The sequence below is a fragment of the Montipora capricornis genome, chromosome 5, assembly GCF_036669925.1.
Source record: "Montipora capricornis isolate CH-2021 chromosome 5, ASM3666992v2, whole genome shotgun sequence".
Lineage (NCBI taxonomy): Eukaryota > Metazoa > Cnidaria > Anthozoa > Scleractinia > Acroporidae > Montipora > Montipora capricornis.
Genome location: NC_090887.1, coordinates 15,485,231 through 15,497,272, shown reverse-complemented (window position 1 = coordinate 15,497,272; position 12,042 = coordinate 15,485,231). Strand labels below are relative to the sequence as shown.

At 39.3% G+C, this 12,042-nt stretch overlaps 1 protein-coding gene across 1 annotated transcript; it reads left to right on the top strand.

Moving 5' to 3' along the window:
- Nucleotides 1-593: 593 nt before the first annotated feature.
- Nucleotides 594-4,080, top strand: LOC138049609 (frizzled-1-like). The gene has a single exon (XM_068895980.1). It carries the CDS (start codon nt 1,150-1,152, stop codon nt 2,794-2,796), a length of 1,647 nt encoding a protein of 548 aa, XP_068752081.1. The 5' UTR covers nt 594-1,149; the 3' UTR covers nt 2,797-4,080.
- Nucleotides 4,081-12,042: the final 7,962 nt, after the last annotated feature.

The following is a 12,042-nucleotide window of genomic DNA, read 5'->3' as shown; positions in this document are numbered from 1 at the left end:
AACAATAAATATGGTTTAAAATTGGAAAGGAAGGAAGGAAGGAACTGGCAGTCTAGACGAGGCCTTGTGAGAATTTGCTGTATGGGACCCAAACCTCGCTGTAAAAATTGCTACATATTAATCTGAAGGAAAAGAAGGAGAGAACTTTTTAAAATTAAATGATTAAAACTAAGAAACTGAGCTAAAAACGTGTTCTTTTTGAATAATGAATTATGTTTTTTCATCAGTTTTAACAGGTGACTCCCTTTCACCGTCAATCGCGAGAAGGGGCAACTAATTACTTCATCTGCGTTCGCGACAGTTATTAGAGCTGTAGCATTTTGTTGACTGTAAGTAAGTAACTCTATATTAGCAGATCAAAGCCTTTTGGGTAAAAAAATGGATTACTCTTTTTCAATAAAACAAAATAAATAAATAAAGGATTGGTAAAACTCCGGTACGTTCAAAAATGCGAGCAACGCAGAGCCTCAGGAAATATCATCACAATGAAAACAAAAGCCTTTAGATCCATAAGGAAATGAGTGCCATCGACCGCCCGATTACAGGGTGATATCAAAGTTCAAAGACTTTATTTACACTAGAGAAAGGTTTTATCAAAGGAAAACGCCGTTCCTCCCTCAAAAGCAATTCACTCCCCGCAGGTTTTATGTCGCACGTTTTTAATTCCAGGTTGGAGATACGTCAACTACAAAATTTACTGCTGCTGCAGATCCTTGTCCTGAACAATATGGATTTGCGAATGTAGTAATGTCTACAAAGATCGGCGGAAAAACGTCGCACTGGGTCAGATAAGTCTTGTATAAACAACGCATCATCCAATTTTTTCAAATGTTGCTTTAAAGAGAATAAAGTACTATGAAAAATTACACCGAAGTTCACAGGAACTGATCGCTTATCAACATCGGGGACTTTGTTTAATTTGTAATTAGAAATATCATTTTATTTGAACCAATTACAAATGCGTTCAATCTTGCGTGAACCCTTTGGTGGTACCGCCGGCCAATCGTATCTTGTGCTTGGGAGTATGCTAATTTCATTGACATTTCAGACATGAATTGCATTGTAGTCTTTCGATCGCAGATGAAAAGACGAGCAGTTTTCGCTTGAAACAAGACGTAAAATTCTTTACTTTGGTCATAAAGTTGCAAGATGTTCACTCAAGTCTTTGGCTTGCGGGCTATTCTATTTTTAGCGGTCTCAGGCGTTTATTTTCCGTCGTGTTTGAGCCAAATGATGTGCGAACCGGTGACGATACCTTTATGCATGGATTTACAGTACAACAAAACTATATTTCCAAACATGCTGAAACATAGAACTCAGGAGGAGGCTGCCCTGGAAGTCCATCAGTTTTTTCCACTAGTCAAAGTTAAATGTTCCGAGTATTTGGCATTTTTTCTTTGCTCGGTTTATGCTCCAATCTGCACCGTTTTGGAAACTCCAGTACCACCTTGTCGACAGCTTTGTACTAGCGCCAGAGAAGGATGCGAAAAGTTAATGGAACGTTTTGGATTTACTTGGCCAGAATCATTGAGTTGCGAGAAGTTCCCGAAATTTGAGAGCGGTGAAATATGTGTCGGCGAGAACACAACATCGAGTAACGGCCATGGAATACCAACAGAGGAACCCAACTTCACAGAAAACGAAACAGAGGTCGCCGAAGTATTCGACGTTAATATGGTTAAGTTTCGTTGTCCCGAGAGTCAGAAGGTGGACAATGATCAGTACAGTTTCTTCGGAGAAAAGAAATGTGCAGCAACATGCCAGAATATTTATTTCGACGAAAAGGAACGAAAGATCTCTCGCCTTTGGACTGGAATATGGGCGATTCTCTGTGCCATTTCAACACTATTTACCATTTTAACCTTCTTAATCGACATGAGGAGGTTCCGATACCCAGAGAGGCCTATAATTTTCTTGTCGGGATGTTATTTTATGGTTTCTCTCGCATTTATCATTGGGTTCGCGGCTGGCGACGCTATATCCTGCACAGAATCGGATAATGGAGTAAAGATTCTCGTCCAAGGAACGAAACATGAAGGTTGCACGGTGGTTTTCATGTTGTTGTACTTCTTCAGTATGGCTTCGTCAATTTGGTGGGTAATCTTGACATTGACATGGTTCCTTGCAGCAGGATTGAAATGGGGCCATGAAGCAATCGAGGCCAATTCTCAGTTCTTTCATCTTGCAGCCTGGGCAATTCCTGCAGTCAAAACAATTGCAATCTTACTGATGACCAAAGTCGATGGTGACGAGCTAAGTGGGGTATGCTTCGTTGGTCTTTCAGATCTCAGCGCACTTCGAGGCTATGTTTTGGTGCCCCTGTTTGTGTATTTTTTCGTCGGCGCAACATTTCTCTTGGCCGGATTTGTGTCATTGTTTCGAGTGAGGTCTGTTTTAAAAGACGATTACAGCAAAAGGGAGAAAATCGAGAAGTTGATGATTCGAATCGGCGTGTTCTCTATTCTCTACAGTGTGCCGGCCGTTTGTGTTATAGGATGTTTGTTTTATGAACAAGCTAATCGGGAGAAGTGGCAAGCTTCGTGGCGCGAAGGCTGGGTTTATCAGCAGAGATGCATCGAACAACTGAGCGACATGCCGTGTCCCAAATACCCTATTGCTCATCACCAACCGGATTTTACCGTTTTTATGGTTAAATATCTCATGTTCTTGATCGTGGGAATTACATCAGGTTTTTGGATTTGGTCCACGAAGACTATCAATGCCTGGAGTAAATTTTACGCTTCGACGATGCAAAGAGTTTTCGGCTTTAACTTTAAAGCTAACTCTCAAGTTTGATTAATAACATCCTCAAAGCATTAGCACTCAAAAAGGAGGCGATGGAGAACAATTTACCCGTCGCCATGTGAAGATCAATGGCCAAGATGTCGGAATACAGCGTCAGAGAATTAAATTTACTCCTTACCGCAAAGAACATGGAATGGCAATTCCGTTCATCTCGGCATGACGCTTTTCATTAAGGGAATTTAATAACAATTTCAAGATCAACTGTTTTTATAGAGAAGAGGATTTATTCTGAGATCGCGTGATTACAAAAAAGAACAGTGTTTGACTACGGTGCACAAAGCCACGTTTTGCTATACACTCAAGTGGCTTCCCGCGAAGCACAGTTTCTTTGGCCAAGTTCTTGTCATACTTCTAGACCACTGTCATTTGTGTTTTCTTTAATTAGTCTACTTCGTAGTTGCGTGTGAATCATAAATTGCGTGCTTAGTCGTCTTTGCCGTTTTTTAAGCTTCCTTCTCGCAACGAAAGAGATTTCAATTCAAAACACTGCTTTAACCTTAGCTTACAGCTTGTTGAGAGATAAAAAAGATAACTAAGTAATTTTAATCTGTGTTTTGCAATTTGTCGCTTCGGATGCCTCTTTGTTTGAAAAAATGTGCTACGCATTTATTATGTTTGTGTACTCTTTACTCTTAATTTCTTACACAGTGTATTTAGTAGCTCGTTAACCAAATAATATTGCTCTTTGTTTAGATGCTTTAAAATAATCCTATATCTGTATTTTCAAGAAGATTAGACGCTCTGTTTCTGATTGAGTTGTTTTCTTGACACAGAATATCTGTATTTTAGATCAGTGTGGCTTAATTAACAACATGCTTAAAATACATTATTTTATTTTGTCTGTGCAGGAAAGGTGTAGATGTGTTTCAGGATATCAACAAAATTCCATCTTTTGCACAAATATTCATAGTGCTTACTTCAGAACAAATCCTTTTTTGGGGGATTATAATATTATCAGCATAAGATGACTTAGCTGCTAAACACACAAACTTGTGAGTTGTCCATGTGTAAAGATGTTGATAACATGGACTGCAGTCTATTTTTATTGAAACCAGATTAGAGTAGCAATACAGACAGCTTGTGCTTTCTGAATGATTCTGAAGTGTGCTTTATTAGTATGAAGTATTGTTCTGTACACTTTTGAGGTGTCCTTTGTTATCTTTTTGTTTATTGTTCACCCCACTAAGGACATTTGCTTTCATGTGCATTGTGCTGTTAAGATCTTGGCATCATGTAACAGATATACACTGTGAAAAACTAAAAAAATGTGAACAATGGTGTCGCATCCTAATTTCTTTGACTGACAACCTCTTCCATTTCAGTGGCTGATGTGCTATTTAAAGTTCACAATAGTTTGAGAAAATTATTCCCAGATGAACAGTGCTTTGGCTGGTGAGTCTTTTCTTGGCCCGTACTGTTCAAACAATGGATAGCACTATCCAGTGGATAAATCACTTTCCAGTGGATAAGTATTAGCAAAACCAATTGTGCTATACAATGGATAGTGACTTATCTGGTGGATAGCACAACAGGGGTTTGGTGAATTGGGTATCAGTTACCGTCTAACAGTTCACAGGTTTGAATCCTTAGCTTTAATGATTTCCATCTTGGGAACATGTGGACGAATGCTATCTCTAATCATGATGGATGTGGTTAATATATGCAGAGTGATCTCAAGCAACTCTAGAATGTGAAGTTCAATAACAAGATATGAAATAAAAGAAAACATGATAATTATTTATAAAATATGAAAGTCTCTTATGCTTGTAGTCCATTCCAAAATTGCGCAGAGAACTGTAGGGCGAGTTTCAGATTTGAACCAATCGATAAATTGACACCATCACATGAAAGATAACCTTGAGCTTGTGTGGATTTTAAACTTTGTTTTAAAGTCTGTAACTTGGTCTCCATTCGACCTAAAAGCATCAAAGTTGGACAGATCGCCAATCTCAATGTTACCTTTCATGTGATGGTGTCAATTTATTGATTGGTTCAAATTTGAAACTTGTCCCAGTTCCCTGTGCAAATTGCACAGGGAACTGGGATGGCTTATACATAGCTACTTTTCTTGATTGGCCATGGGTAGACTCAGCAGACCATAATCCAGGCCCTTAGCATTGGGAAACCACAACAAGGGGCTAAGGAGAATAGCAGAAATAGAGCAAACCAAACTTGGGTTTCTCCACATTTTTATGACGTATTTTCATGTTACATGATGTCCCATGTCCTCAAAACTTTTCGATACGAAACCTTTCAATGAGCTCGGATCTTGAACTTCTTGGTGCAAATAAGATTTGAAGCGCTGGCTAAGCAATTAGGGAGTTTTAGCAAAGACAGCTACGGCTACGGCAACGCCACAAAGCAAGAATATTATTGGTCGGAACTCCAGTGGGAGCCGGGTCTTATAGAAAGCACCGAGATAAGGACCGATTTTAGGCGCATGCGACAAGCTTGCGAAAGGCCTACGACACGAATTGTTTCGTGTAAATCAAACCAGAAAAATTGTCGTAGGATTTTAAACGCCTCGACAATGGTGAGTCATGTCGTACGCTTGTCGCATGCGACAAAAATCGTACCGTGTAAATCGGCCCTAACGTAGCAATTCATGGACATCTGACGTTTCCCAAGTTCTCTATTGACAGTGTTTGAATAGCACTACCCATCACAATAACTGAGAACCATCTTACAAGCTCATATCGAGGGTTCTCCTTAGAACGAGTTGGTTGTTCTTCAGATGCGAATTTTGGATTTACCTTAGTTTCGGTTTATTTTGTTTGCGTTGAAGATTGCGTAAGTGCGACGGTATTATAGCCATGTCATTTACGGGAAATCGTCAACTGATAACAAGTTTTCGACAATAATTTTGGGGTTGGCCTGGTCATAGTCGTATGTCTAGTTTGCCATTAAAATTTTCAAGAAATCAATATTTGTTGCGCATAAACCAACGAGCACGTGTAACAAATCAATTTAACGCAATCATAGGAAAGACAAGATGATGTTTAAGGCTTTTTTAAGGAACGGTCAGGAACAGTAAATATGGTTTAAAATTGAAAAGGAAGGAACTGACGATCTAGACGAGGCCTTGTCAAAATTTTGCTCTCTATAACAATTGGTACATATTAATCTAAAGAAAAAGGAGGAGAGCACTTTTTATTAAATGACGAAAATTAAGAAACTGAACTAAAAACTAGGATGTTCTTTTTGAATAGTTAATTTTATTATATGGCAAACTCAGTCTTAGGCAAATCCCTGTGATCTGATTGGTTCTTTCTCGTCCAGGATTTTGCAGTACGGACCGTTTCCATGGAAACGGTCCAACCCATGCATTTTTTGTTTTGGAGCGAAGCCGGCAAATTCAAAATTTGCAACCAAAACAGCGAAAAAAAAACTGTGAATATTGTCATTCTTCACAGTGAAACTACCAGAAGAAGCTAAAAAGATTGAAAGATAAAAAGATTGAAAAGCTAAAAAGATAAAAAGCTAAAAGATAAAAAGCTAAAAAGATTGATTGCACCGGAAGTGCATTTTACTATCAGGTGATAAACAACTTATTAACCGAGCTTGCCCGGTCCGTACTGGGGAGTATTGGCCCTCGCGCTCGGTTAGTAAGCGGTTAATATTTTTTCATCAGTTTTTACTGGTGACTGCCTTTCACTGTCGATCGTGAGAAGGGGCAAATATGATTACTTCACCTCTGTTCACTACAATTCACGACATTAGAGCTATTCCAGTTTCCTGTAAATTGCCTGTCATCTTTTTGGGTAAAAAAACAAACTACCCTTTTTCAAGAAAACAAAATAAATAGATCAGCACGACCAAACAAACGTAACTAAACTCGGAGAGAAGCACACACAGTTCATTTTACCTTTCGACACCCATCCGAAAAATTGGTTTTTGTCTTGAAAGTGACTCGAACCCACGTCTCCCCGATTACAAGTCGGGCATGAAAGGCACTACACCATCAAGGCTACTAACGCTGGCAACGCAGCAGATTAATTAGGTGACTTAACAGCGTGGAGATCTATAGGGCCCAACTTTTTCTTCATCTGAGTGTATATCCTTGCCTCTATAATTCCAGACGGGGCTTAGAATAAATGAAAGTCAGAAATTGCAGTTGGGTGTGTCAAAAGGAAAATGCTCTGTGTGTGCCGCTCTAGCCAGCGGACAGGCTCCCGCTTGGGTTTAGGGCCAGTTAACCGAGTGTAGTCTAGGGCGAGAGCGGTCTGGTGATGAGGGAGTGCTGAGTTACGTATAGTCTACGGCGGGTCTAATTTGCAGGTTGCGGGTTGCAGGTCATTGTTTCACCAATACGGAACGTATCCTAAACATTCATAAAAGCTAACCTTAGGCCTAAAAACTTTTGTTTAGGCCTAATTAGGCCTAAGGTTAGCTTTTAAGAATGTTTAGGATACTTTGTGTATTGATGAAACAATGACCTGCAACCCGCGACCTGCAAATTAGACCCGCCGTATAGTCTATACCTTTCATTTGCCTCGAAATTTCTGACTTTCATGCGACCAAACATAGGATTGGCAAAACTCCAGTACGTTCGGCAAAAATGTGAGCAACGCTGATCCCTCAGGAAATATCATCACAATGAAAACAAAAGCAATAAGATCCATGAGGAAATGAGTGCCATCAACCCGCCCGATAACAGAGTGATGTCAAAGTTCAAAGACTTTATTTACACTAGAGAAGGTCTTATCAAAGGAAAACGCCGTTCCTTCCTCAAAAGCAATTCACTGCCCGCAGGTTGGAGATACGTCAACTAAAGAATGTACTTCTGCTGCAGATCCTTGTCCAGAAAAATATGGATTTGCGAATATAGTAATGTGTGCAAAGATCAGCGTAAAAACATCACACTGGTTCAGGTAAGTCTTGTATAAAAAGTGAAAGAAGGAAATTTTGAAAACTATTCTTTCCAATGCCGCTTATGAGAATAAAGTATTCCAACTGTGGAAAATTACACCGAAGTTCACAGGAACTTATCGCATATCAACATCGTTCGACGACGGAGAACGCATTCTAATCGAGTCAATCCCGCCGGATATCCCTTGGGTATAGATCGTGAAGCCATGCGATTTCAGGGTTTGGACACCATATCTCACGTGACAAGCCTCGAGATTATGAAAATTGGAGGATAGCATGATATCATCGTTAGCCAATCACATGGCGATTTTCACATAGCAACCATTTATTCTTGCGTCACTAAGACAGTTTGAACCGAAAATTTCATCGAAGCCGTATTAAATGGCTGCCAGAGCGAGGTGAGTCATGAAGAAGCTTTAACCCATATTCTTGATTCTAGGGCAGACGAAGAAGAAACTCAAGGGATGACTGTTGAGTACGAATCGGATCATGAACTTGGTTTTCGAAGCGATGATTTGAGGTATCGACAAATTTCGAAGTAAGTTCAGGGAGCACGTGCTCGGTATTGGATAGCTGCAGAACTCCGCTTAGAAGAGCTCTTTGCGTATAAAACCTTATTTTTTGTCATAAAATTATATGTTCGTGATTCGAAATCTAGATATTTTGTGTCGAAGATCGTATTTAGAGCGACAGATGTTGTTTTAGGGACGTAACTTCGCTAATTTCAGGGGGTTTCAGGGGGTAGTAGAAATGCGTAGATTTTATCCAGTGGACACAGTAGAATATTTATTAACCTGCAATGGCGTCGAAGTCATTGTAACGCGAATGTCGTTTTAGTGGATCTTTAAACAAATTATACGCTGATGGAGCTCACCAATGGAATGTCAATTGGATAAACAAGACTGGAGGTGAAAAATAAATGTCTCGAATCTTGAAAGCGACGACTTCGACAATAATTGCATGTTTCATCGTCGGTGTATTTCTAACATTTTACTAACTGTAATGTTATGTACGACACTGAGACATAACAGCAAATTCTCTGGTACCTTTTTGGGATGGATATCAAGAACTTTTAGTCTTTTTGTGTTTGAAGTGTTCTTTCTTGCAAATGATTAATAGGTAGCCATAGTTTTGCACGTCATGAAATATTTGTTTAGTCATTCTAGTGTCAAATGAAGTTTATTTGGGACGCCAGCTATACGAGAGGTTTTCACGTGACGTCATCGTCGCCATGTTGGTGGACGAAAACAAAAGATCTTTCATTAGCTTTTTTTGTTCGTCCATCAGAAGTCGTACGTTGCTCTATTGTTATTGGTGTCTCTAGAGGCTGGTTGAAAACGTCCTATTTCTTTAAGAGAATCTACTGCACATTTAAATGAATTTTTGCATTCTCGATCAAATTTAATTTATGCAACAATTATTTACCAACAAGAGGCTACTTGAAAAAAAGAAGTTATGTGTCAGGGGTTTCCATGAGCACCGACGACCGACGAAAAGCGTGGGCTACTTCACTCAGAGAAGTCGGTTACTTTTTCCCCTCAGTTTCAAAATAATTATCAGATTTGATACTGCCATCGTTCGAGCTACAGTGAACGGCTAACTTTTTTCCACATTTTTGCCTAGACCAACCGTCGCATTTTTTACGTAATTCAGTTACGTTTAGTTACGTCCGCAAACATATCAAGACGTTTAATGTAAAACAAGTTGTTATCGAGTAATCGTTGCATCAAGACTTGCTTTCCACAAAAAAAAAAGTAAATTTTTCGTTTAGTTTCATTGGTTAAGCCTTTTCGTTCGTTCAGATTAAAATGACATATCCTTATCGTTCTAGAGAACTGCTTTCTCATGTTGAGAAATGTTCAATTCGCGCTTGAAAAAAAGCGCAAAAACGTTTGCCGTTCACGGCAGCTTTAAATTGCTGGCAATGATGAAATGAAGTTGTAGAAACGTCATATAATGTTAAAAATCGTTAATTTTCCTTTTGAAATGGTTTTCCAAATCTTTCTTTGCTGGAAATTGTCACACTCTGTGTCTCTGCTGATAAGAAATCTTCCTTTATCTTTGTATTCAATTTAATGCCCAGAACGCTGGAAATCGCATTTCAGAGCTGCCAAATTTCACAATCTTCTGGGGGAGCATGCCCCCAGTACCCCCTAGATGAAGGGGCGTAACGGCCCCTTGTTGATACAGTCGGCTGCTAGACTTAAACCAGCTGCCTACTTCAAATTTTATCGAAACCCTGCATAATGTATATATAAATGAAGGGGTAGTTTCTAAAGAAACTGTGGTGCTTTCGTGACATATATTTCTAATTTTGTAGTTCCTTAGTTCTCACGTTTTTTTGCATATTATTGTATTCAAATAATTCGTTGTTTTCCTTTAAAAGTAACTTGATTATATATAGCCTCACAGCACAACTCACTCCTTTTATCATCTGGAAGGCAAGAGATCATCTCTTACGAATCAAAATTTAAGGAATCATTGACAATCTCGGAGATTAAAGTAAGTTCAGTATTTTCCAGTTTTGTGTAGAATAATATCATTATTTTATCGTTTGGTTAAAGTGCCTTTTATTTGTTCTTTATTCGATTTCCTTTACCTCGTGATTAGCCTTAGGTCACAGTTTTGAATGTTATTTTGGTAGTTTTCTGTTTAGTGTATCTTCAAGCTAGTTCGAACTACATAAGAAGATGTAAAAATACACAAGAACACTCAGCCACACGGCTTAAAGACTGGTTCATGTTCATGATAAACTTCTATTTCCTGCTTTGAATCGAAGAGTTCAATGTCATTCTCTGTTTTATAACGAAGGGGTTACTTTCTAAAGAAACTGTGGTGCTGCGTCTGTGGGGAAGTAGTCTGCAAAAAATTCGCTCTGACGAAGGGCTAACGCTCGAGATGTCAGCTTTTATAATCTCTGTACGGTGATTAATTTACATTATCAACTCCGTTGATAAAACCAAATTTCTGTTTTATAACAACAGTCCTTCGATAAGAAATACTTGTTTTGACCCGAAAGCCTCGTTTCACGTCTTCTGAAATTAACACCGCTGACTGTAATACTCTAGTTTGATTGGCCACTACACCTCACTGTGTAAATAATTTATCCTGAAGTCAAAATAGATACGTTTCGTTTTTGAGGAAACGAAACCAAACTAAGAAGTGACGTTTCGTTTCCGGACTGAGCAGCTCTGAGGATGATGAGAAATAAACCGCATTCGAGCTACAGTCTCGGACAAAATTGTTGAAACACTTTGCAATACCCTTGCCCTCCCACAACGTTGTTTTGGCAAATGGGCTCAGAAACTCGCGTTCAAACAAAATTATGAGGGGGGACTAAGTCGCGAAAGCTTCAGATCTGTATAATCGTGTACTGTTCCAACGAATTTTGTCACAGACTGTAGATCCTCTGGCCTGCTTCCTCCATTGTAGAAGTTACCAGGAGTACCTATTGGATTCCAAGGCTTTTTTCTTTGTTATTTTCGGATTGGCTTGGTCAGCATTACTCCTGGGAAAATCCAGTTTCCGCGCCTTCAATACCACCCAACTCAGTGCCCTCTGTTTTTGTTTAACATGTACCACAGGCAACCTAGTTTGCGCTCACGGAGCGTCTAGTTAAATTACTTGTTGTTTTTATAGTCACGGTAATTTTGGAATTGCTTGTAAATTGATAAGTTTATTGCAACCCAGTCCCTAGTCTGTCAATATCGGAGGAACTTTTTTTATTACCTTCTTTTTATTTTAATTTGTAACCACATTTTAATTCATTATTCTATATTGTGATGATGTGGAAATAAACTTCTTATTATTATTGTTATTATTGTTATTTTTTTTTTTTTAGATATATTGGGCTTAACACATTGTCATTCCCATCTTTTTCGGCAGTTTATATGAAATCGTTTCATTATCGTTAGCCTCGCACGCAGACACCCTTAGGGCTTCGTCACGCGCTCCTCTGACGCTTCCCCCCCCCCCCCCCCCCCCGCTCCTCACGAGTGTCTGCTGAAATGAGCCACACATTCGTTTCCCTTTGTTAAGTAAATGTCATATGGAAATCACTTGCGGGTTACTTAGGAACCAATCAGCGCTGTGTGGATCTCCCCTGGGGGCGTCAATGCATCAACTTCTTCTTTAGATGAATTATGAACATTCCTCAGGAACATTAATTTTGTTTCCTCGGTGGCGTATGCATTTGCACTCGCGCGAGTCAAAATGTGAGTGCTTAGCAAGGGTGTGGTGTCGTTTCCTCTACCAGTGAAATTGAAAGCGCCCTGGAAATATATAAATACGAATACAACTATTAAAGTACTGCGAGTGTATTTGAACTACACGAGAACCATTACCTTGAAGCGCAATGAACGCAACTAG

What these genes read in the sequence shown, in the direction of transcription:
- LOC138049609 (XM_068895980.1), top strand. Translation starts at nt 1,150, where the DNA reads ATGTTCACTCAAGTCTTTGGCTTGCGGGCTATTCTATTTTTAGCGGTC.